General features: G+C 35.1%; 1 protein-coding gene across 1 annotated transcript in view; it reads left to right on the forward strand.

Annotated features, from left to right (window-relative positions):
- Positions 1-15,307, forward strand: part of ALDH1A1 (aldehyde dehydrogenase 1 family member A1) — a 55,365-nt gene extending 40,058 nt beyond the window's left edge. The window contains exons 11-13 of the mRNA XM_077906907.1: positions 7,268-7,425; positions 9,941-10,015; positions 14,701-15,307. Of these exons, the coding sequence (XP_077763033.1) occupies positions 7,268-7,425; positions 9,941-10,015; positions 14,701-14,773 (306 nt within the window). The 3' untranslated portion in view covers positions 14,774-15,307. The remainder of the gene's footprint in view (positions 1-7,267; positions 7,426-9,940; positions 10,016-14,700) is intronic.
- Positions 15,308-22,196: the final 6,889 nt, after the last annotated feature.

The following is a 22,196-nucleotide window of genomic DNA, read 5'->3' on the forward strand; positions in this document are numbered from 1 at the left end:
CTTTCTCTTAAATAAATAGATAAATCTTTAAAAAATAAATTAAAATTCTCAGTTCTTTTAACATCTTTCTTGGTAAATGTTACCTTTCACCTCTGTTACCTGTAAACGTTTATTTGTAATCAAGACTAAAAATAGGAAGGAAGTTGTGATGCCAGACAAGAATTTCCAGCCAAAGACAGGTCAGGATGCTTAATAATTTCTAGGTGCTTCTTCCACAGCTTTAAAGTAATGGAAAACAAAACCTCCTCTTCATTGGTGCTTTTTCTCTGGAAATAATATAGTTGAAGATCATTGGAAAACAATTACATGACACACACACAGGATATTTTTTTAAAAAATTAAGCTTCTTATTTTGTGATCATTGTAGATTCCAGTGTTGTTATGAGAAATAATGCAGGCAGATCCCAGGTGCTTTTTACCCAATTTCCTTCAAATGGCAACACCTCACAAAACTATAGCATAATATCTCAGCAAGAATGTTGGCATTGAAACAGGAAAAACATGGAACATTTCATCACCACATAATTCCCTCATGGTTCTTTAATAGCCAATCCATGTCCCTCCTCTACCACCCTATCCTTAACTCCAGGCTTTTCCTTAACCACTAATCTGTTTTCCATCTCCATGATTTTGTCATTTCAAGAATTTTACATGAGTGGATTCATACTCCAGCCTTTCAGGTTTGGCTTTTTTTTTTTTCCACTCAGCTTAATTTTCTATAGATTCATCTAGATTGTTGCATGTAAGGAGAGCTTGTTCCTTTTTATTGCAAAGCAGTACTACACAGATTGGATGCACCACTGTTAACCATTCACCTACCAAAGAACATATGGATTGTTTCCAGTTTGGGGTTACTAGGAATAATGCTGCTATAAACACTGGTGTAGGGCAGCCCGGATGGCTCAGCGGTTTAGTGCCGCCTTCAGCCCAGGGCGTGATCCTGGAGACCCGGATTGAGTCCCATGTCAGGCTTCCTGCATGGAGCCTGCTTCTCCCTCCGCCTGTGTCTCTGCCTCTCTCTCTGTGTCTCTCATGAATAAATAAATAAAATCTTGAAAAAAAAATAAACACTGGTGTACAGGTTTTTATATGAACAGAATTCTTCATTTCTCTGGGATAGATATCCAGGAGTACTATTACTGGGTCATATGGTAGATGTAATTTTTTTAAAGAATATGGCAAACTGGTTTCCAGAGTGGCTGAACACTTTCACATTCCCATTAGCAATGTATGAGTGATCCAGTTTCTCTGCTACCTTACTCACATTTGGATTATTTTAAATTTTAGCTCTTCTGATAGGCATGACTGCTCATTGTGAATTAAATTTGCATTTCTCTAATAGCTAATGATATTGTTCATCTTTTCATTGGCTTATTTGCCATCTGATATCTTCTGTAATGAAATACTTCTTTATATCTTTTGCCCGTGTTCTTATTGGATAGTTTGCCTTTCACTGTTGAGTTTTGAGATTTCTTTATGTATTTTGGATACTAGTCTTTTGTTGGTTATGTGATTAGCAAATTTTTTTTTCCAGTCCATAGCTTGTCTTCTCGTCTTGTTAACAGGGTCTTTCTCAATTTTTCATTTTGGTTGGTTGTTTTTATTAATAATAACCATTTTCCCCTTGTATGGACAGTGTTTGGTATCAAACATACGAACCCTTCATTTACTCCTAAATCTAAAAGATTTTTATTATTTTAATTTTTTTCCCAGAAGTTTTATAATGGGGATGCCTGGGTGGCTCAGCGGTTAAGAGTCTGCCTTTGGCTCAGGGCGTGATCCTGAAGTCCTGGAATTGAGTCCCACATCGGGCTCCCTGCATGCCTGCTTCTCCCTCTGCCTATGTCTCTGCCTCTCTCTCTCTCTGTGTGTCTCTTTCATGAATAAATAAAATCTTAAAAAAAAAGTTTTATAATATATTTCACACTTAAGTCTATGATCCATTTTAGGTTAATTTTTATGTAAGGGGTGAGACCTAATTCCAGGTTGTTGGGTTTTGTTTTGTTTAATTGCTTCAGCATCATTTGTTGAAAGGTGGCTTCTTCCATTTCTGTCACTTTTGCAACTTTGTCAAAATTCAGTTGTCCTTATCTGTATATAAATTTCTAGTTTTCCTTATCTGTTCCACTGATAATTTCAAGTGGAACAGATATCTGTCCCACAGATCTATGTGTCTCTTGGTTATGGTAGCTATATAATACATCTTAGAATTGGGAAGACTGAATCCCCTCTATTTATTCTTTTTCAAAATTGTTTTAGCTAACCTAGTTTTTCCTTTTCCATATAAATTTTAGAATAACCTTGTCCACATATCTTTTTAAAATCTTGCTGGACTTTTGAGAGGAATTGTGTTAAACATATCTATCAATTTGGTAAGAATTAACATCTTTATTGTATGGAATCTTTCAGTCATTGAACACGGTCTGTATATACCTTTTTTGATTTCTTTCATTAGGACTTTGTAGTTTTCAATCCAATACATGTTTTATTGAATTTATGCCTAGGTATGTTTTTGAGCTATTATAAGTCTAATCTTTAACTTTGGCATGCATATGCTTATTGCTATATAAATAGATATAATTTATTTTGTATATTTTCTTGATGTCATTGAACTGGGTATTTCTAGGAGGTTTTTGGAGACTCCTTGGAAATTTGTATGTAGACAATTGTGTCATCTACAAATAGGAATAACTGTATTCTTTCCCTTCTCATCTGTATGCTTTTTATTCCTTTTTCTTGCCTTTTTCATTTGCTAGAATTCTAGCACTATGTTGAATAAGAGTAGCAAGAGTGGGCATCTTTGCTTTGTTCTCTATCATGGGGAAAAAGCATTCAGTCTTTGCACTGAATATGATAATCACTATGAGATTTTCATAAATGCCCTCAATCAGATTTTGGAAGTGCCTTTCTATTCTGAATTTTTTGAGAGGAAAAGGAGGATGTTTTTTGTCAAATGCTTTTTCTGCATCAACTAAGATTATGTGGTATTTTAAAAATCATTTTATCAATGTCATGTCTTGTATTAATTGATTTTTGAATATTGAATCATCCTTAAATCTCACTTGGTCATGGTATATAATTGGTTGTAGGCATTGCTGAATACTATTTGCTAATACTTTTTAAGAATATTTGCTGTAGCTGATACTGGTCTATAGTTTGATATTGGCTTATAGTTTTGTTTGATGGTTTTTATTAATAAGAAGGACCATATAGGGGTGCTGGGTGGTTCAGTCCATTAACCATCTGTTTTTGGCTCAGGTCATGATCTTAGGGTCCTGGGATTGACCCCCACATCAGGCTCCCTGCTCATGCTCAGTGGGGAGCTTGCTTCTCTCTCTCCCCACTGCTCGCGCTCTTTCTAGCTGTCTCTCTCCCTAATAAGTAAATAAAATCTTTAGGGAAAAAAAAAAGAACCATTTAGTGATTGTTCACTATGTGCCAGATAGAGAGCTAAGAGCCTTATAGTCAGTATAAAATATAAATATAGTCCTATGAAATATAATAAATATAAATGATTTATTTATATAATATATACAGATATATATTTCTGACATTTGTATTTATTTTTAGAAAGTTGAATGTAGGGATCCCTGGGTGGCGCAGCGGTTTGGCGCCTGCCTTTGGCCCAGGGCGCGATCCTGGAGATCCGGGATCGAATCCCACGTCAGGCTCCCGGTACATGGAGCCTGCTTCTCCCTCTGCCTGTGTCTCTGCCTCTCTCTCTCTCTCTCTGTGACTATCATAAATAAATAAAAACGTAAAAAAAAAAAAAAAATTTAAAAAAAAAAAAAAAAAAAAAAAAAAAAAAAAAGAAAGTTGAATGTATATTATATATAAAAATATATTTATATAAAGAAATATAAAATATTTACATAAACATGAAATATTCTCATTTAGTTCTCATTACAACCTCTTGAGAGAAGTATCATGATATTTTTTCTTTTCATTGTATCACTCCAATACTAGAAGAAAGCCTGTAGTCTTTTCTTCCCAGAGACAAATACTATCTTTCATTATTTTCACCTATTTAGACTGGCATTATTTTTCTAATAAAAATCTCAGAACATTTATAAGGTGTATAATTCCTATATTGCATTTTAACGATTGGCAACTAAATAAAATTAAATGTGGTATTCTGATCCAAGAATTTTCCTAAATAATGACATGGTAGTTGTTTTCAGTTCCTATATGTTATATTTATTTTATTACCCTTGTGAACATAACATGTCAAACTCTTTTGAACTGTTTTGTATCTTTAAGCCTTTTGTATTTTGAGTTCTTCTTTGAGTCACAGAGTCAACTGATTTATGATTCTTGTTATCATCCTAAATAGTAGATGAAAAATGTAAGGTCCAGAGTAGAAAGGGGGGTAGGTCACATGGACAGATAAAGGCAACTTGGAAGTATAGCCTAATTCTCATGACCACCATTCCCCACTCTTTCTATGTGACCTACTGTTGCTCATATTAACTTTATTATCCACCCAACCCCAACTAACCTAACACTGTAGACATGGAGCTCATAGGAACCATTCTGCTTAAAGGTGATAAGACTGTTAATATTAGAAGGAAGATTATGGATAATTTAGGTCAAAAGTCAAATTTATAGATCCAAAAGATCTATAACTGAGATCCAAAGAGCTTGGGTGACTTGTTACTGTTACAAAATTATAGATAGCATCATAAAGCTAGAAGGATCTCTTAAGCCCACCTCTCCAATCCTACTATGTCCATTGGTTTGCTCCAGGCCAATGGCCAGCCAGTGTGTCTTTAAACAGCATCAACGGGTAAACTCATTATTTCTTAGGCTTTTCCATGTTTGGACAATGCTAAGCATTAGAAATTTCTACCTCTGGCCTCATGTAAGTCCCTTCTCTTATGTTCTACTCGTTAGCCCCATACATGCAGTATGCCTTTTTCCACATAAAAGCCATCCATATATTTGAAAATAACATTTATCCCCTACATGACTCCTCACCCTCCATATGTTCTTGGCCCTGTTTTCAGCTCTTGAACTTCCTAATTTTCCTAGACAAATATATTGTTATTAAATATTTGGTGAGCACAAACTGATTAACATTAAGAAGATGTTATCCAGAAATGTGATATATAACTACATAAATAGGAAAGGCTAGCTTGCATTTGGGAATTATAAATAACCTCCTTCATGGACAGAGGGGTTTTATTTTTTAAAGATTTTATTTATTTATTTATTTATTTATTTATTTATTTATTTATTTACTTGCTTACTCATTTCGGAGACAGAGAGAGAGAGAGAGAGAGAGAGAGAGAGAATGAGCAGGGGGAGGGATGGGGAGAGGGAGAGCATCTCAGACAGCATCAGCATCTCCTCACTGAGTGTGGAGCTCAACAAGGGGCTCTATCTCATGACCCCGAGATCATGACCTGAACTGAAATCTCGAGTCAGATGCTTAACTGACTGAACCACCCAGGTGCCCTGGACAGAGGGGTTTTAATAAATACAGAGATAGATTCATTGACTTTGGGCTATGAAGGTGTTCCATAATACACTATAACAAGAAGTCACTGGCAACTCAAATATACTGAATCATAATCTTTCATCTAATGAACTTGTATTTCATGTTTATAATGTGATGGAGAATCTGAGAGGGTTATTTTCTTTACCTCCCAAAATGCCATCAAGCAAGGGGAAAGTGCAGAATCAGATTTGCAAACAGTAAATAAATAGGAAAAACAAAACAGACGCATTTGGATAATCAAACATAGTTTCTCCACTCCAATGCAACCCTCAACTGATTTTTTGAATGTAAGTTTTGCACAAATCAACAAATATTTGTCTTATTAGAGCTGCTGTTCTCCCATACCATGGGAAAGGACAAAGGAAAACAAAGATTCAATAAAGGAAACATTTATTGTGTTCCAATAATATACATGGTGGAGTAGCTTGTTTACTACTGCAAAGAAGTCTTGAACCATGTGCTTTGTTCAACTAAAATTGTATAAGATATTAACACATTTGTTACAATATCTGCTGTATATCTGGTTCCCAGTTACAATATTATAATTCGATTTACAGTCTTAGAATTTGCACTCAGCCTCTATGGAATGGTAGCCCCCTACTCTCAATACTTAGATCAGTGTTGAACACCAGAAAACTACTTATCTTTTCTGATTTTGCCTCCCCTAACTTACATTTCCCAAAAAATTCTAGTAACCCTCAGAAAGGCCCCTCTTTGGGATCCCTGGGTGGCGCAGTGGTTTAGCGCCTGCCTTTGGCCCAGGGCGCGATCCTGGAGGCCCAGGATCGAATCCCACGTTGGGCTCCCGGTGCATGGAGCCTGCTTCTCCCTCTGCCTATGTCTCTGCCTCTCTCTCTCAATCTCTGTGTGTGACTATCATAAATAAATAAAAATTAAAAAAAAAGAAACACCCCTCTTTGTTTAAATTTAATGTATGTTTTATAGAAACATAATACAGGAGCTTAGTTTTTAAGAGAAAATCCAATTGTTTTTCTCTCATCTGGGGATGAGATACAGAATAAGGCTGGCTTTGGGCTGAGCTAACTAGGAGAATCTAGCAAAAATGAAAGAGCAATTAATTTAGGCTTGAATGAGCAAATTGTGATTTTGGCTTCCAATCCTGTGATTATAGTCATTGTTAATGAACCCATGCTTTGGTTAGTGGTTGAGGATTTAAGCTCACACATTAATGGATCATTTTGCTTGGTACATGGGTATTGCTTGAGATTTGGCTAAAGGGTAGAATCTGAACAAAAATTCACATTGTTTCACTTAATTTGGCTGGTTATAAAAAGATCTATATCCAGTAAAATAGGTGATACCTCAGTTGATGATACACTAAAACAAAATAGTTAGTATCAATTATTGCTTACTCATTTATCCGGTAGAAGAAGTGTTGGTTTCTTGTGTTTGCTTTTATGTAGTGACTTGATGTGGAAAACTATAATATTCCTAAATGCAAAAGAAGCTTTAAAGTTAATGACTTTATGCACAATGGTAAGTTCTTAGAAGTCTAATTCCAACAACAAGAAATGAATATTGCCTTATTTATTTGTACCTCATTTTGTTTCAAAGGGAATTTAACACATGACCATTGCCTATCTTAACCTCCCATTCCAGCAGCTACCATTTTGATTCTTACACTTTGAAATATGAAATAAAATCTTAATTTAGGATTGTTTGTAGGGGAATAAAACTACAATACCATTTAAAATATTTAGTTTTAACCTGTTACTTTGATTTATTTCATTCATTTTTATGGTATAGATATTTGGACCAGTGCAGCAAATTATGAAGTTTAAATCTTTAGATGATGTGATCAAGAGAGCAAACAATACCCACTATGGCTTAGCAGCAGGAATCTTTACCAAAGATATTGATAAAGCCATAACAGTCTCCTCCGCTCTGCAGGCTGGGACAGTGTGGTAAGTCAAATCTACATAATATCACCTTTTCAATGTTAACCACATTAACATGTTACTCTGAACTTTGCTATTTACTTAACTATTTATTTTTGAGGTATCGACATTATATTAGTTTTAGGTGTACAACACAATAATATGATATTTGTATACACTACAATGTGATCACTACAATAAGTCTAGTTCTCATCAGTCACTCTGCAGAATTAATTTTTTTTTCTTGTGATGAGAACTTTTGAGATTTACTATCTTGGCAACTATCAAATATGCAGTATAAAATCATGTACTGTAATTGACATGCTGTCCATTATATCCCCATTACTTATTTATCTTATACCTGAAGTTTGTACCTCTTGATCCCATTCACTTGTATCTTCCACTCCCAATCCCACCCCTCTTGGCAACCACCAGTCTGTTATTTGTATCTATAGGTTTTTGTTTTGTTTGTTTTATTTTTTAGATTCCACATGCAAGTGAAATCCTACAGTATTTGTTTTTCTATGATTTATTTTAAAGGACTGTCCATGTTGTCACCAATGGCAAGGATTTCCTTCTTTTTTATGGCTAAGTAGTATTCCATTGTATGCATACACCACATCTTTATCCATTCATCCTTTGATGGACACTTAGCTTGTTTCCGTATCTTGGCTATTGCAATAAATGTTGCAATGAATATAGGGTGCATATATCTTTTTAAACTGATATTTTTATTTACTTTGGATAAATGCCCAGAAGTAGAATTGCTGGATCATATGATAATTCTATTTTTAATCTTTTGAGGAACTTCCATACTGTTTTCCATAAGGCTGCACCAATTTCCATTCTAAAAAACAACAAACAAACAAACATGCAAAACCCACACATCTATGCATCACCTTACTTACACATTGAAATAATCTGGCTAAATATTATCAGTTCCATTGTACAGAAGAGAAAACATATGCTTAGAGAGGCCAGATACCTTTCTCAGTATTGCCTAGCTACTAAGAGGACAAAGCCAGGGCTTGTAGGCCTAGAACCCCTCCTTCTTTATAAAAAGAAAGGACTGTGGAAGAATCAGTTGGCAAGTCTGATCACTTTTCTCTAACTGAATATTTATTTCTTAACTCTCGTATACTTAAAATAGTTTCATTTTCAGTATAAGGTCAAAAAAGCAAACTCATTTTCTACATCTTTCAACAAAGACAAGGTTCAAGTTTTTTACTTGGAATGTTATATACCTGCTGGATTGGGGAGCATATGACATCATTCTGCCCAGTGGCGTGGAAATTCCCAGTCAAGAATTCCTCTGTTATTAAAACAGAGGCATGTTCTTACTGCTATTTATTCTAGAACATAATTCTAATTTTGGCATTGTCCCAGACATAGTTTCCACTTGGTGTTTTCAGGATAACTATTGAATCCCAGGGTTGCTGGGGTTTCACCAATCTAATTTCAGAGTAGGGATCTGATTTTGTAGTTTGAAGAACAATTAAAGCTGAGACAAGTTGTCCTTTGAAAGCACACATTTATTTAAGAACTATGCTCCAGAAGGTGAGACTTGGATAAGAAACTGTGGTCCAATGAGAACATGGAGCTCTAGGAACTTGGATAGTAAATGCTTTAACTGAGGAAATGTCTGAATATTGTCTCAAGATCAACTTCATAATCAAACTTCCATGCCTAATGCAATGTATCTAGGAGTCACATTGTTGTTCTCCTATTATAATAACATCAAGGGAGAGGAAAATTTTAAAAGAACATTGTTTCTCCTTTAAGTAATATTTTTTTCTTCTTATGTATAATGAGAATCATATAGGTAATTAAATGTTGCTGTTCACTTTGGCCACCAGGCGATTGAAAGCTAAACAAATTGTTCATGCCCTGCAAAAATGCATTCTAACTTTTCCTCCTTGTCCTGACCTTCTCTCATAATTTTTCCTTTAATTCTAGTTATTCATGTTTTTGTAATTATACATGTTCATAGAACATCCTTAAACATTTTATAAAGTATGGCAAGGGATAAACAAATTAATAGTGAAATCCAACTCCTGCCAAGGACTGTTTAAGTAATTTATTAAACCAATTAATGGAAAAAGTGAACTGAGTAATGTGATACATATTACAATTGCAGAAGATAATTGATTCTAGCCTGTTATATACAAATCCTCAAGAGAATTATAACGCTTATGAATATAGGCAGTAAAGAACACAACACAACAAATTGCAGTCTCTGGCAAACCATATTCTTTCTCCTATGGCATGTTGGCTATACTAACTTTCATAATTCAAACTACAACTTCTCTGGGATGTACTACTGAAATGACTACCGAGCTGTACCATTCTATGTCTTTCTAGGCAGTATACATATATATCTTCACATTCTAATTTATAGTACTGCTTTTTTTAAAAAATAACAATGAGTATATTATATATGTCATATTGAAATTAACAGGTTGTTAAGGAGCTTTGAAATTCCAAATTCAGAAGTTATTTTGTAGGTTAAGTATAATCTATAATATACTTCTTTTTTTCTCAGGGTGAATTGCTATAGTGTGGTATCTCCCCAGTGTCCTTTTGGTGGATTCAAGATGTCTGGAAATGGAAGAGAACTGTAAGAATAACTTTCTATTAAGATAAATACTTACCTTGACCAAATGATTATCACTCGGAGAAATTAATCCATAGTTGCTACTTGAATTAAAACCTGCCTCTGTTCTTTCCTGGAGATTCGTACTGTCAGATAGCTTTTAAATGCTGGATTTAGCCCATAAGTGCAACAGATTGATGGCAGAAAGGAAATACAACATATTAATCTTCTACTATTCATAAGGGACCACTTTGCATTGGTTATTGAAATATTGTCTACCTTTTTTTAGAATTTCTTGCTGTATATAAGAATGTAATCTATCTGGGAAATATTTCCAAAAAGGAGTCAGAAACTGTAAATTGGTGACTGTAAGAAATGTGAAAATATGAGAACACTCTATACTTCTTAAATAAGTAAATTAGTGTCTTTATCACAAAAGCTTCTAAGTACTTCTAAGTAATGAGTGATTCTCATTTATTGAAATATTTTGATATGGATTCTAAAAATGTAAATTACCTGAATTAGTTATTTTTGCACTAAAATATAAACTGAAAGAGAAATTTGTCTAAGGAAAACATGTTTTATAATCATGACTAGCTTGAAAAAATATACATATATATATATATATTCATGTACAAGCCTTCAAGTTGCTTTTGAGACCTGTGTATATAGACTCTTTAAAAATGTGCATATGCATATGTATACACAGAACATGGTGGCAATATACTTGGTTAATTTTGTTCAAACAATTTTAACCATTTTATTTCTTAAAATGTTCTTGTATTTCTCAATACCTTTAAAAAGTCCTGAGGAATAAAGATACATCATATACAAACCTTATGCACTCAAACATAGTAAAGCTGCTCGTTCTGTAAATAGCAAGTAAAAATGAGTCTCAGTTTCTAAAGGTCATGAATCCATTAAATAGCCATCTACTTTGTCATTTAAATAAATCAGCAAAATTAACAATGAAGCAATCATCATTGGGGAGCCAGTAGAAAGGAAGAATGATAAAGTGGTCCATCCTCATTCTCAGTACACATTCGTTAGGTCTTTGCTCTGTAAAATAGGGCCGATGAGCCCCAGATATCTGATACCATATCCCACCCTTCATATAACTGCGGGGGGCAGGAGGAATGTGTAAAAAGATAAGTCATGCAAAATAACCTACACACTATGAAGTAAATAGTCATAGACTGGGAGTTTATAAGCAGAAAAGTAAATTAAAAGGCAGAGAGAGCACAATGCTGAAGGACAGGAAATGTGGGCACCACCAGAATATAAGGTTTGTGGCATTGCCCTATCTCTCACTGTTTTCATCTGTCCGAAAAGATCAGCAATTGTAGAGAAGGGTAGGAGTGGGAAAATAAAGCAGAGAGTCCATGAGCTCCTTTCTGTACTTAAGATCCTATGGTTTTAATCCTAAAGGGAATTCAATGGATAAGAACTTCCTGGCAGTTGACAGAGTAAGAGATGATCTCACAGAAAATACAGGACTTGATCTAGGGCATGAAACAGATATAGGATGTCAGTAAGCAGAGAAGGGAGCATTTTTGAACAGGATGTTGTATGTGGCATGTTGAGGGGTTCGTGAATTTGGCTGGCTCATGGGGATTTATGGGAGTGGAGAGTTATGATTTCAGAGATAAATAGGATACAGATTAAGAAGTCTTGTATTCAAGAAAATTGGCTTACATTTTGTTAGTGGAGTGGTGAAAAGCCATGGATACCTTAGAAAGTTTTTGAGGAAAGAGAGTGGTAAAAGCTGGACTCATAAAAAGAACGTGGTGTAGTAGAGGAAGCATGATTGGACACTAGCCCACCAGCACTTGAATCTCCACTCCACTTCATGCAGCTTGTTTCAAGTTGTCCAATTTTTGAGCCTCTCTCTGCTCCTATTTGAAATGGAGATGTTGACAAGTCTTTTAAGATGGCTGTTTGAGAGTGAAGTGACACACTGTGTGCCCATCCTTGAGCATTCTGTTACCAGGTGGGACTCAGCAAATGGTTCCTTCCTTTTTTTCCTGGTTCCTTTTCTTTATAATATCCATTATTAGAGAGTCCCTTTGCAGAACTAACTACTGTACAAAAAGAGGTAACAAATGTTAGGTTATTCTGAAGAACTGTTTGTTGCTGGCCCAGTTATCTAACACATTTCCCTACGAAAATGAAGATAAACAATCAAAAGAGACAAAATGACTAAAGAAGACCAAATAGGTCAATTTTATTGAATGCAGTTTGGTCCAACAATTGAGACATAGGGAAATAAAGTAAGAGAACGGAGTGGAAAATATGAATCGAACATCAGTAATTCCTCAAAGTTCTAGAATGTGAATATAGATAATTTCCTTCTATATCTATGTAAATGCAAAGGAGAGTGATGCTGTAATTTTTTTTTTTTTTACTTCAAAAATTCTGGCTAAGAATGCTGTTACTGTCTACCTGAAACCAAATTCGGTGAACTTCATGGACAACTCATTTGCTACAAGATGCTTAAAGAAAATTACTGAAGCAATAACCTTACATGATTCCCAAGAGTTCAATTACAATTTATCTTCAAAAACAGAAAGGTATAATTGATCAGTTGGGAACAGAGTACTCAAAGAACCAAAAATAGTGGTAGTATGCAAACCTCGATGTGGTAGTAATACTAAGGGCCCGAAACTGGGATTGGATCTCAGATCATGGTGCTGGCACTGGAATGAGTCAAATAGTAGAAGTTCCTTCCTTTGTGTCATTGTGCTAATTTTCACTTCAGTTAACATAAGTCACTTGAGACTTTACCAGTATACCATTGCAAACTTAATTGGTTCTTGGCACCGCACAGGATATTTATTTTCTCCTGTCCCTTGCAGAACAGGGGAACATGAAAGTGTTACAAACTACTAGACTTATAGAGAAAGCTCACAGGAATATTTTTTGTTTGGTTATATTTGCCAAGTCAGTCCAGCAAACATTATCCCTGTGCCTACTTAAGTAGCGCCAGGCTCAGTTCTGGGTACAGAGTGAAAAACATATGTAACTTGTTTACTAGGACTCTGTTACTACAGGGTAGATAGACCCAGGTGAGAAGCAAAGGTAGCATGTGGAAGTTTGTTGGAAATACAGACTCTCAGGCCTCTCCCCAGACCTACTGAAACAGAATCCGCATTCTAATAAGGTCCCACGTGATTGGTACCTTGAGGATTTTAGAAGCACAGAACCAGTAACTCACAGACCATCAAGATAAAGAGAAATACAAACAAATGTTTTTGTGTTATATCATAGACACAGGAAAGTATGATCAAAATACTTGGGAACAGGACTTACTTCAGCCTGAGAATGACAATAATCACACTTCGTACTCTCCTGAGAGTTTCAAGTGTCCATGTCAACCAAAATACAATGAAAAGCCCATTGGCAAAAATCTTGAGTTAATTTATCTAACTTTGTGAGATAAAATACTTACTAAAATATTATCCTTTAATGGGTTTCAGATAACTGAGGCTGAGCCCTTTAATTACTTTGAAGAACATGTTCATTGAAGCTTTTAGAAGGTATTTTCAGAAGCTTAATTGCCCAAGAAAATAATCAGTGTAAGAGGATTAGGTTACCCAGGAGAAAAAGATGTCTTCTACATACCTGTCTACATCACCAGAAGGGAGGGGTACAAAAGGATCAAGATCATTTTGCTCTGTAAGCCTGCATGTGCCTGAGTGTTATAATTTGAAGAGTGCTCCTATGAACATGCAATTTAATCCTCTCATCGAAACAATATAGAGAATAACAAACTCAATGCTTTTAGTCATTTCTTCAAAAGAGGGTAAATAGCAGTTTCCAAAACTGGTAGGAGCTCTTGATAAACCCATAATGGGATACCAGGATCCTAAGTGACTGACTCAGGTTAATTCTTGATTGTTTGGGTTGGATTTAAGAGTTATATAAGCAAATGGCAGTGGTTGTATGAATAGAAAAATCCCCAAACTGCAAAAAGCCCAAAGGCCTGAATTTAAACTAATGAACCATCTCGTTCCTCTCTCAAAACAAAGCAAACAAACAAAAAAGAACAAAAACAAACTCTAACAATAAAGGTCAGGGTTTTCTTTTGTTTTGTTTTATTTTCCCAAAAATCAAGAGATACTATTAAAACTACAGCTAGAAAATATTTTGTTTCAAACCATATTAGGCAGAATAGAACAAAAATGCTCCCTCATCACTTCTGGGCCAATCACACACCAGTAAAAATGCTAAGCTAAACTCTACTTGGAATTTATAGTTTTACTCCACTATTCAAGTGATTTGTATGTATTCAAGTGATTCAAGTCATTAGTATGACTTTTTGTCTTGTACTATATCTGCCTTATTTATTCAAACCTAAAGTAGAAATGGTAAAATTCTTCTTAGACTGAATTATCTCCCTGTTTGAGGTAAGTTTTTTTTGTAGCAAAATAGGACAATGTCAAAATTGGACAATTAATGTGAAAATCAGCAGAATGTACATAGTCATTTAAAATGAAAACAAAAAAGGTCAAAAGGTTCCCCACAAGGGGATTTATGTGAGACCAGATATCTTATGGTTGGCTGGCTATTATTTGAAATGCTTCTGTATGCAGAAAATATTTTCCATTGTCTCTAACTAGATAGGCAAGAACAAATTTGTACTAAGTCATGGACGATGCTACATTTGTCCTGCTGTGCTAAATTCCATGGGTTTCTCCTTCTCTTTCTAGGGGAGAATATGGTCTCCAAGAATACACAGAGGTCAAGATGGTCACAATGAAAATTTCTCAGAAGAATTCATAAAAACCACAAGAATGAAGCAAAGAATCTTCAATGACTAAGCATCTCCTACAGTTGCTAATATATTGCAGTGGGTTTTGAATACAAAATTGTGCTTTTCTTGATTTTTTTAAACATAAGCGAATCACATTAGCATTAAAACTACAGATAGAAAACTTGACATGTAGCTTATTCTGAAAGAATCCTTTATCTTCTAGTATGTGTCCCCAAGTCATATCTGTAAAAAAAGGATGGATCTAATGTAAGACTTCTCCAAACTCTGTAATAGTTATGTGCTTCTTCTTGTAACTACTTTTCCAGGATAATCATGTTATAGAAGAGGACCAGTTGTCATGTAGCTTATTTCTCTAACATCCTCTTAAAGTCCTTAACATACCTTTGAACTGGGGAGATGTGCTCTGTTCCTAATAGTTGTGAAATCAGTGGAGTTTGTTGAAATGTTACTTAGACTATCATGTCTGCTTGTCAAATGTAGTAATGCCTGTAATACCTAGCTGTAATCTATATATAAAGCTTAATAAAAACAACCTTGCATGATTTTTGTTAAGTTTAAATTTTTAAAAAGATTTTATTCATTTATTTATTTGAGAGCGATAGAGAGGAAAGCATGAGTGGGGGAAGAGCAGAGGGAGAGAGACAAGCAGACTCCACACTGAGCATGGAGCCCAACTCAGGGCTTGATCCCACGACCCTGAATTCCATGACCTGAGCCGAAATCAAGAATTGAGTGCTCAACTGGCTGAGCCACCCAGGTGCTTTGAATTTTTTAAGCAGAAGTTTTGGTTATGGTGATTTACTCTCCTGGTCATTCAAAATCAGTGTTAAATTCGGCATAAAGATGTATTTAAGAAGAAAAGTCAAATCCACTCATTCTCAAGGAGGTAAAGAAACATATTTTCTTTTCCAGAGGAAGTCTTAAAATCAATAGCAAACATTTGAGGTACGTGACTTCAGTCTTTCAGGAAACATTTATTGAGTTTCTAGAAAGTTCTGGGTCCTATGTTAGATTTTATTAAAAAACAAACAAATAGTGGATATTTCATTATCTCAAGATGCTTTGATTTAGTAGAGAACAAAGACACCATACCAAAAAAAAATTTTTTTTTAATGATGGGCATGTAAAGGGAATGAGAATTCAAAGAAACCGAAGAGTGTGATAATAAGGTACCCAAGGAGTAAGGATGAGCTTTTATGAGGGAATTGCAAAGAGCCTCATAAGGGAAATTTGACTGGATTTGAACCTTAATAATGAGCAGATTTGCAATGAATAAAGAGGAAAGAGTTTCCATAACATACTCTCAGGACATGTTCCTTTGGAAAAAAAAATTGGAAAAAATCAATATCGTATTCCTCTCTGGGAGTTTCGAATTGCACAGTAGTGGATTTTAGCTTCTGAGAAGTCCTGCAACTTATATGATTTTGTTTAATACAGATTTTCTTCTAAATTTATTTAACTATAGACTTTCCCTTTCTCCTACCCTCATATAATACTGATTAGCACTAAGGAATCCACATTGGAGGATGCTGTTCTACACCACAAATTAGCAGTGAGTATCCTGAGGAGAGGTGGGGATCAAGGAGGAAGAGCTGGAACAGTGACCTCTGTGTAAACTACCTAACTTACATGTTTATGCCCTCATACAAAAAACTTTCCATCTGGGTGCCCATGGAGAAAGTAAAAATACGTGAACATTCTGTGTGTATACATGTTCTAAAATGTTCCTAGTTCAGCCACCTAACATATAAGTTGAATAATGTTTAGGATAACTTTTTTTTCATATTCATATATTATAAATATCATTGCTTATCATTTTACATCAGTAGATACCTCAGTAACATTATTTATTGTCAGGACATATAACAGCTGCCACAGTTAGTGCCACAACATGCAAACAAATGGAATTCTTTCAAAATAATTCAACCCCAATTGCAAAAGTTTCTCAGAATTGTGTGGGCCTAAAAGATTGGCAATCTGGATGATTTTTTAAGATTTGGGATGTAATTATCACTTTGAAAACTGGAGGATTTGAAGACGTGGGAAGAACTGAAAAATGTTTGGACATTGAGAAGAAAAAAATAGCCAAATGCAGAGAAGGGTTGTGTTTTCCAAAAACCAGACAGTGTCTACATTTTTCAAAGATGTGTTTAAAACCATGCATAAATAAATTAATAGGTAGACAAGTTAATATTGTAATAGCAATCCACCAGAACATTTTAAAATGTAAAACAAAGAGGGCTGAACCCAGAACAAGACAAAAGCCAGAAGCAAGTTTAAATATTTGAAAATTAAGTCTTAGTTATATAAATAAGACATTACAGGATTAAACAGAAAATATCTGTTTCATATTGGCTCATCCTGAGCCTCTAGACATTATTTGTCTTTCTTTTCCTCCGATTTATAAAGCCATGCTGGCCGTAATTCCTTTTTTAAAAGATTTTATTTATTCATGAGAGACCCAGAGAGAGGCAGAGACATAGGCAGAGGGAGAAGCAGGCTCCCCATGCGGAGCCTGATACGGAACTTGATCCCAGGACCCCCAGATCAAAACCTGAGCCAAAGGCGAATGCTCAACCACTGAGCCACCCAGGTGCCCCTAATAATTCTTAAAACCTTGAAAAGCTAAAGGGTATTTTATTAGCCAATGTGCTACAGAAAATATAATAAGGAATTTTATCATGAAGAATTCAGTTCTGAAATCATCAATGGAATATCATAGTCCTTAATATCCACGTGGTAAAGTTATTTTGTGCTCCAGGAATACCAGAAGAAGTCACAGAAGTTGGAACTAACTGTTCAGGCAGAGGCAATGTCAGGGATCACATGTAGATTCTCCAGTGTCCTAGTATCTTCCCACCTCCTTTCTCACCTCATTTTCAGAATACCTGCTTCTGCATTATATTATAGTAGCCTAGGAGAAACAGGGGTGGGGGGAGATATTTTTCTTAAAATTTTTTGTGGCCAATTGAAAACAGAGTTAACTCAAAGTATGGGATTTTAGCCATTTCTTTAGATACTTGGAAGGAATGATGAACCAACCTAGAAGAACCCTTTGCCTGGGTCATGCATGATTTTTTTGAGTCTCATTTCTCTTGAACCTTTCAAAGTGCACATATACAATCTATAGAAAGTTTTTATCTTTGGGGTTTTTCGAGTATATCAAATAACCAGGTTATGTTTTCACGCGAGGCACAAGTTTCCACTTAGAATTTTACTTGCTAATTTATCTTGGGATTTTTTTTTTCTTTTATATTCTCTGGAGATGCATCTGAGCCTTCCCATTTTTGATGGTAAAAAAAATACACTGGAAAGAGAATTGGAGATGATGGCTAGACTCCCTGAATACCAAAATTCAGTGACTATGAGGAGGGCACGAAAACTTATAGCATGCTGGGACTGTGGTATTCTGGAAGATACCATCCTGAGTCAGGACACAAAGGAGAGAGAAAGAGCTCAATTATCACCCTGATGTTCTGTGGAAGAGTAGGGATGCCACAAACTTTTTGGTGGAAGCTTAAAAATGCCCTACATCATGTCTCTAAATCGTGTCTCTCTAGCACATGGCCCTTGGATTCTGAATGGTGGGATTATCCTAGGGAAAAATAGTAATATTCATAAACACAGGATAATTCCAAAATCCCTAGAAAGTCAAATTTCCTGCCAAATGAAATATCTACGGGAAAGATATAGCAATGCTTCTTACATGTTTGATTTGGTGCCATGTGCTCACTAGTTTCACAAGTGTTTCGTTTTATTTAAAAAATGGACATCTCTGAGTTTTATAAAAATGTTTCTAGGTGGTTGACATGGTGCTATCCTGCAGTGGATTTAACCAGATTTTAAGATTTTATTTTGTTTACTTTTTGTCAAGTAACCTATTTAAAGATCCATCAAGCCTGGAAAAAGGTATCAAATATGAAAGCACAAAACTGCTTTTTTCTTTACTTTTTATCTTAAAATAATGCCAAGCTTTTGGAGGAGTTGCTATAGCAGTGCAAAGAACTCCCATATATCTTTTATTCACTAATTTCTAACCTTTTCTGTCATTCATTTACCATCCTATTCTCTGTATAGATTCACTTTTTTTTCTTGAGACAAACTTTTGAGAATAACTCTTGGACATCATGTCCCTCTGCCCCCAAATTCAATGTAATTCACAAAAAACACAAAGCAGCTATCTAATTCAGGAAATTTAACATTGACAAATTCTAGTATCCAATGTACAACCCACATACTATTTTTTCAAACTGTCCCAGTACTGTCCTTGATGGCATTTTCCCCCTGTGATCCGAAACTTAATCCAAGATCATGAATTACATTCGGTTTTTATGATTTTCTTTTATCATTCCTTAATAAATAGCTTGTAAGCATAGCTAATTTTCGGCCAGGTTGTTTAATAATGTTTTGATCTGGAGAGAAACCTAAAGAACACACAAAACTCACAGAGTAACTAAATTAACAAGATTCGGAAAATGGGATTCAATAGCTTTAAAGAATAAATACTTCATTTCAAGATTGATTACGAATTACCATCCTTCATCAGAAACTGACAAGGATTTTATATACATAGGCTGAAAAATATATCTTTTCCCTTGGACAATTTTGAAGAAAAGCTATGTGTTACCTTGAGGACATTAGCACCTATTTTTTGTGTGCATTGTTGCAATATTGCCCTTTTACATTTCACTCCCTAGCCTATTTATTTGAATATTTTCCCAGAATAGCAGGTTGCCTACATTCTGACGATATCTAGGGAGGCACCTTAATGGTAACTGGTTATAAATCCCTTAGTCACTTAGAAACATTTTAAATGACTTTACTTTCAAAGTATAATTATGGTAGGGAAGATCTTGACCTTTGGAGTCAAAGAGATGCTAAATTCTGATTCTACCACTCACTAGTGGTATTTTCTTAGGTCAAATACTAGACCTTTCTCATTTTACAATCATTCCACGGGTCATGGTAGCCTAGATATTTGGGAAGCAACATGTTCTACATAATCACATGGGCCCTGGGAGCCCAGCAGTCTGGTGGCAAATCCCTGGTCAGCACTCGCTGGATTTGGGATTTAGGACAAAATAACCCACCTTTCTAAATTCCAGTTTGTTTTTATCTATACGAAGGAATTAATACTGGTACTTATATACCAGGGTATTAACCACTATTCTAGTAAGTGAAATAATGTTTATAAAATGCAAAGATTTCTAGTATATAACAAGTACTCAATATATGTCACTGATCTATTGATGAAGGTTCTGGAATGATTTATAACAATATCGACAAAGATAATAATGTTTCTTTAAACACTAGAGAAAATATCTTTCTCTTGACTTTGACCTTGTATCTTCTACATATTCTTTCTCTGTCTTCCAGTGTCCCAACTACCTGAGTTAGGGCCCTGTAATTATGATATGCCCATCCCTCCTATCCATTTTTAAAAAATCATTCCTTCAAACACAGGTGAAAATCCTTTTTCAAAGTAAGAGGAGGGTGGAGAACAATGTGAGCAAAAAACTTGGCTGAGAATTGAAGCTAGAAGTTTAAATACATCTAATGCCAAAGTGGGGTTAGTTCTAATTAAATGAACTCCACTGCCTTTCACCCTGAGTTGCCAGTCATCATGATTAATCCCTAAACTAATAGGCAGAGACAGCAGGACTAAGACAACAGCAAAGTGAAGAGGCTGGTTTCAAATGCAGCGCGGGAACCCACAATGACATTGGCCACCAAGTGATTGATTCAGAGGTTCAGCCCACATGAATTCAGTGGGGATTAGTGGATTTAAAAGCACATGGCTTAGCATTTGTATTCAGTGCTCAGTCATCTCGCATTCATGCAACCACAAAATGTCAGAGCTAATGTCTTTTCTAGAAAAGAACGTAGTGTTCTTCTAGCCCAATAACTTCATTTCACAGACGCATGGAGAAATTGAGTGACGCTTGAAATATCACTAAATTGTCAGTGGCAGGGTTTGGCTAAGACCCTCTGTATTTTAACTCCTCGTTCTGTGCTACTGCTGGGGCCCCATGCGGCATTGCAGATGTTTAAATCGATACTTGGTTAAAGATGTTAACGCCCGGTGTTGTATTTTATTTATTATAGTTCATTCCTTTTATCTAAAAGAAGTTATGTAACAGCCACTGTGATATATTGTTTGCATGTATTTTGTCTATTGGAACTTACTCCTTTTGTCTAAAAAAAGAAAAAACTCCAGTGGTAGTATTTTTTTTTTTTAAAGCCTTCAGGTAATGCAAATCAGCTTCAATCACATATAAAGCAGAGTGTCTTGATACAGTTACAAAAATAAAAATTAAAATCTATTATCTGTCTTTACTTGACAGGTATCAGAAATCTATTGTGTACAAAGTACTGTGCATTGCAAAATGATGAGCATTTTGTTTTTTGCTTTGTTTTGTTTTTTTTTATGATGAGCATTTTGATGATAAGCATTAACCCCCTGTCCTCTGCAAACACAATTCTAGCTGCTTTAGAGAGGCTATTTACCTCACATAAAAATGAAAGGTACTGCTCTTACAATGCTTAAGCTTAGTAGAGGAGACAAGAAATATACACAAAATCATGGAAATGAAAGATCAAATGTACAAAGTATGGTAAGATGGATGGAATTCCAAGTTAAGCCATAAATATTTAACAAAGATGAATCTTAAAGTGAACAGTGAATTCATTGAGGTTGGATTTAAACACAATTAAACTCTTAATTATTTAATAACTGTAGATTAAATTAAACTTTTAATTAATAATTATAGATTCATGTATCATTGTAAGAAATAAGAAGAGATGTGCCCTTTATCCAGTTTCCCCCCAGTGGTAACATCTTGCAAAACTGTAGTACAGTGTCAGAACCAGAACACTGATGTCATTGCAGACAAGATAGAGAACCTTTCCACCTTCACATGGATCCCTCATGTTGCTTTTATTTCCATACCTGTGTCTCTGCCACCTTCACTCCTGCTCTAATCACTGACAATCTGTCCTCCATTTCTTTAATTTTGTCATTTCATGAACCATACAGTATGTGACCTTTGGGGATTTTTTTTTCCTCAGCATAATTCCATGGAGATCCATCTAATTTATTGTGCATAGTAAATTATAATACATGTAATATATATAGCTTCATTTTACCACTAGTAATGGAGTTGTCTTGACAGGTCCTCATAGATATCTTTAGAGAAAAGTTCACTATTTTTTCTTTAATAACTTCAGAATAGGATTGAAATGTCTTATCATGCTCCAGCAAAGTATGGGTTTCGGATAGCAATGAAAGGATGGGTAAGTAGGAGAGGATCTGTTGGTAGAAACCAGGAATGCTCAATTTCCTTACTTCTGGAAGTGTAACTGAATCTCCTCTGAAGTTCTGAGTTAAATTTAAGAAAACAGAAGAAACAATTTTTTCAGCATCCATGGTAG

Source organism: Canis aureus, chromosome 1, assembly GCF_053574225.1.
Source record: "Canis aureus isolate CA01 chromosome 1, VMU_Caureus_v.1.0, whole genome shotgun sequence".
NCBI lineage: Eukaryota > Metazoa > Chordata > Mammalia > Carnivora > Canidae > Canis > Canis aureus.